This window comes from Neophocaena asiaeorientalis, unplaced genomic scaffold (assembly GCF_003031525.2).
Source record: "Neophocaena asiaeorientalis asiaeorientalis breed wild unplaced genomic scaffold, Neophocaena_asiaeorientalis_V1.1 scaffold192, whole genome shotgun sequence".
Taxonomy (NCBI): Eukaryota; Metazoa; Chordata; class Mammalia; order Artiodactyla; family Phocoenidae; genus Neophocaena; species Neophocaena asiaeorientalis.
In genome coordinates, this window is record NW_020185326.1 from 4,767,802 (window position 1) to 4,771,676 (window position 3,875).

The 3,875-nt window shown below is 53.2% G+C and overlaps 1 protein-coding gene across 1 annotated transcript in view; it reads right to left on the minus strand.

Moving 5' to 3' along the window:
• Positions 1-2,881: 2,881 nt before the first annotated feature.
• Positions 2,882-3,875, minus strand: part of FOXE1 (forkhead box E1) — a 2,368-nt gene continuing 1,374 nt past the window's right edge. Inside the window, exon 2 of the mRNA XM_024734428.1 lies at positions 2,882-3,873. Within this exon, the coding sequence (XP_024590196.1) occupies positions 2,882-3,873 (992 nt within the window). The remainder of the gene's footprint in view (positions 3,874-3,875) is intronic.

Sequence of the window (3,875 nt, forward strand, 5' to 3'; positions counted from 1 at the left end):
GGCGCGGGGGGGGGGTGCAGGGCTCAGAGAGGGGCAAACGATTTCTCTGGATTCAAGATAGGAAGAAAAAAAAGAGAAACGCACCTCCGGTCTCTGAGCCCCTAGACGGGGAGCCAGGGAGGTTCTATTTCACAGTTTGGGGATTCGGAGTGTTGGACTGTCCCAAGACGCAGCAGTGAATGTTCTCAGAGAAGGGCTGACGCTCTCTCTTCAACACCTCGAGGGTCTCGCCGTCTCTCCTGGCTCCTGCTGTATACCCAGTTCCCTCCTCGCAGCGTCCTCTTTCTCAGAGCGCAGACCCTGGTCGATCTCACCTGTCGTCCCAGTTGACAAGGAGAGTTGGGGGCGAAGACGCGTGCGCTTTCCCTCCCTGTCTTTCTTGTTCCCCCGGCTTTACCGCGACGCTCCAGGAGACTTCCGGATAAGGCGGCGCTTAAATGTTAAAACCTTCCCTCCTGTGCCATTTACAGTTTACAAAGCGTTTCTATCCCTCTTAACTCGTTTAACTTCAGGTGGACTCTGAGGGAGGGGTCACAAATTCCCATTCACAAATGTGGACACCAGGGAAAGGACTGGATTAACGTTAATGGCGCTGTCAAAGCATTGGACTTGGTAATTAAAACACGGAGAAAGGCTCAACCGCTGCATTAACTGGGCGCATAGACTGCCCTTTTCCAGCCCCAATCCCCCTGCCGGGCTTTAGGAAGACAAGGACAAAACCCCTGGGTGGAGGGCTTTCAATTTCTGGCCAGTGCCAACGAGGCAAGGCATCTTGATTTCTGCCTGGGAGAGCCATACTGTCTAGCTGCACACGGAGAACCTTTGAATTTCAACCTGCAAGGATCCATACAGAGACAAGGGAGGCCTAACACCTAGATTTTTCCAAGGTCACAGGGCTGGGTCTGAAATCTGGACCCACTGGCAATAGGGTCAGTGCTGCAGCTGCCCCCTCCTCCAGGTGGTCATTTACCACCATCAAAGTCAGGAGGGACCAACATCTAGACCTGTACCGTCTAATACAGTAGCCATCAGCCACACACTGCTACCGTGCACTTGGCTGTGGCTAGTCCAAACAGATGACCTGTAAGTGTAAAATACACTCTAGATTTTAAAGACTTGGTATGAAAAAAGTAAAATATCTCAACAATTTTTATATCGATTATATGTTGCAATGATAGTTTGGACATTAAATTGGGTTAAATACAATATATTATTAGTTAATCTCACCTGTTTTTTTTTAATTAATGCAGCTACCAGAAAAATTTTAATTACACAGGCAGCTTACATTATATTTCTATTGGGCAACACTTATTTAGACAAATACCCGTCTGGACTGAATCACATTCACATGTCTTTGTGAACAGGATAGTGCAATCCCCAGAATTAAAAATAAAAATTACCAGTGGTCTTCAGTCTTCTTTCTCACCCCCTCCACTCTTCCCTAGCAAATTAACTCTGCAGAAAGAGGCTGCATTTCTCTTGTCAGAACTCACTTGCTCAAAGATCTTTATTAACACAGTTCACCTGAACACTCAGGTTTATCTGAAAGCTGCACACCGAGCCTCTGAAATATTTAATGCTAGAAACTTTTGCTACAGAATCGAAACTTACAAGATTTCTCAAGAGAAAGGTGGGGAAATGGTTGGATTTTTTTTTTCTTTCTGATTTTGGTCAGCTTGTTGCTTGAAACAAATAAAGGATACAAAGCAAAGTTAAACACCAGTTTCTTTCTAAAGCTTACTTAACTGATGGCCCCAATTAATTTTTCTCTTTACTTTTTGCATGAGGAGGCTGCCAAGGTTCGGCAGAGGGTACCAGGGATGGAAGAGCCAGCCAAACAAAATGAAAACTGTCATCAACAGGCTCCCTCGAGTCCTGTCATCCCTTTGAATTTTAGTTCGCCCATTGGGTCCCAGGCTGCTTGATGAAAAGAAAGCGTGGGCAATGGACAAAGGTATTTCTACCTGCCTCAATGGAAAACCGCACTTAGGACCCAGCAGTAATAGCTGCCAAGTGATCAGCACATCATGCTCAAAAGATTCAAGAAATTATGATATAAGCGGTGCCTGGAGCTAATCCAGAGATGCTTGCCATGAGCTCTGTTTCCATTCCTTGGAATAGCGTTAGGCCCTGGGTGGCCCACCCATGCTGCCAGATATGCAACAACCATGATGGGCCCTTAAAGATCATATGGGGGACGGTTGAATTCTGCAGCCCTCTTGTATTATAGATGGGAAAACTGGGGGTGTGAGTGATGGAACTGGGTTACACTGTGGCGCTGGGGCACCGTCCAGACTCAGAGCCAGGTCTGCAGTTCTCAGAGGCAGGGTAAAGCAGCCCCTGGTCAAGCGAAGCAGAGATCTTTCCCATTAAAAAAATGGTTACCTCTTTTGCAAATCTGTCCTCCTCACCTTAACTAGGAAGACACTATCGGAGCCTTTTATTGTAATAACGTAGTCAAAGGCACAAGAGATGGAACTGTGTAAAAAGACCCGGGTTTTGGTAAGTACGGGGAAGAGTGAAGTCATGTGATTCTCCACAATTCCCTTAGACTCTGGTGTAGACACTATGTTGTGCCTCCTTTAGAGCCAAGGACCCTCCCCGGTAGAATGTCAGAAAGGCACGACCTTTAGAGCTTCGCCTCAGTGAGGGTCCATTGTCTCAGTCCGTGGGCCGAGGATGCCTCTCCCCACTTCCTCCCATTTTCAAAGCGAACCGGTGTGTACACGGTGCACCGGGAGTATGCGCCTGAACCTCCGGCTCGGTCCCTCCCATGTGGCTTTCAACTCGATCCTCTCTCCAGTCCTGTCCTCAGGTTTCGTGAATACTTAGTTCGTAAAGACAGTCGAGGTATCTATGAATTTTCGCCTGTATGCTCGGCTCACATGGCGGACACAAACCGATCCGCTCCGCCTGGATAGGCTGCCGCATGGCGAGCGTGGTAGGCGCCTCCATTGCCCCCTCCGAGCTGCCCACCAGGATTGTAGCAGGGGCCCAGTGCTCCGAACTGACCGGGCGATGTGCGCCCATAGAAGTCCACTGCAGTCTCGACGCCGCCACTGCTGCCACCCGCGGGGGGCGAAGCGGGCCCGGCCAACCGGCCAGCCGCTGCGAAGAGGGCGCTACCGGCCCCTTGCGAGTACGCGCCGTCTGCGCCCGCATAGGCGGCCGCATAGGCGGAAGTGTTGGCAGGTCGGGCGACGGCGCAGCCGGAGGGCTGGTAAGCGGTGGTAGTGGCAGAGGCGCCGGCCGAGGCAAAGGCGCAGGAACCGGAGGGCCCTGACGGCGCGGGGCCCAGTTCTGGGCTGAGCGGCCGCTCAGGCACCAGGCCGAAGACGCGGCACGGGCCTGGGGACGCAGCCGGGTAGTAGACCGGGGGCGGCGCGGCGAGCGACGGCGGGGCATAGCCTGCATAGACAGCGCCCGGGTAAGGCGGGCGCGCATTGGGCACCCTGCCCGGGAAGATGGCGGCAGCGGCGGCGGCGGCGGCAGCAGCAGCAGCGGCGGCCGCGTCGTGCATGTAAGCCGGGTAAGTGGAGAGGTCAGAGCGCTTGAAGCGCTTGCGGCGGCGCAGGAAGCTGCCGCTCTCGAACATGTCCTCGGCGTTGGGGTCGAGTGCCCAGTAGTTGCCCTTGCCCGGGCGGCCGGCCTCGCGCGGGATCTTGAGGAAGCAGTCGTTGAGCGTGAGGTTGTGGCGGATGCTGTTCTGCCACTTTTTGGGGTTGTCGCGGTAGAAGGGGAAACGCTCGGTGATGAACTTGTAGATGCCGCCCAGCGTGAGGCGGCGCTCCGGTGCGTGCGCGATGGCCATGGCAATGAGCGCAATATAGCTGTAGGGCGGCTTCCCACGCTGCAGGGGGCGCTTCCGCCGCCGC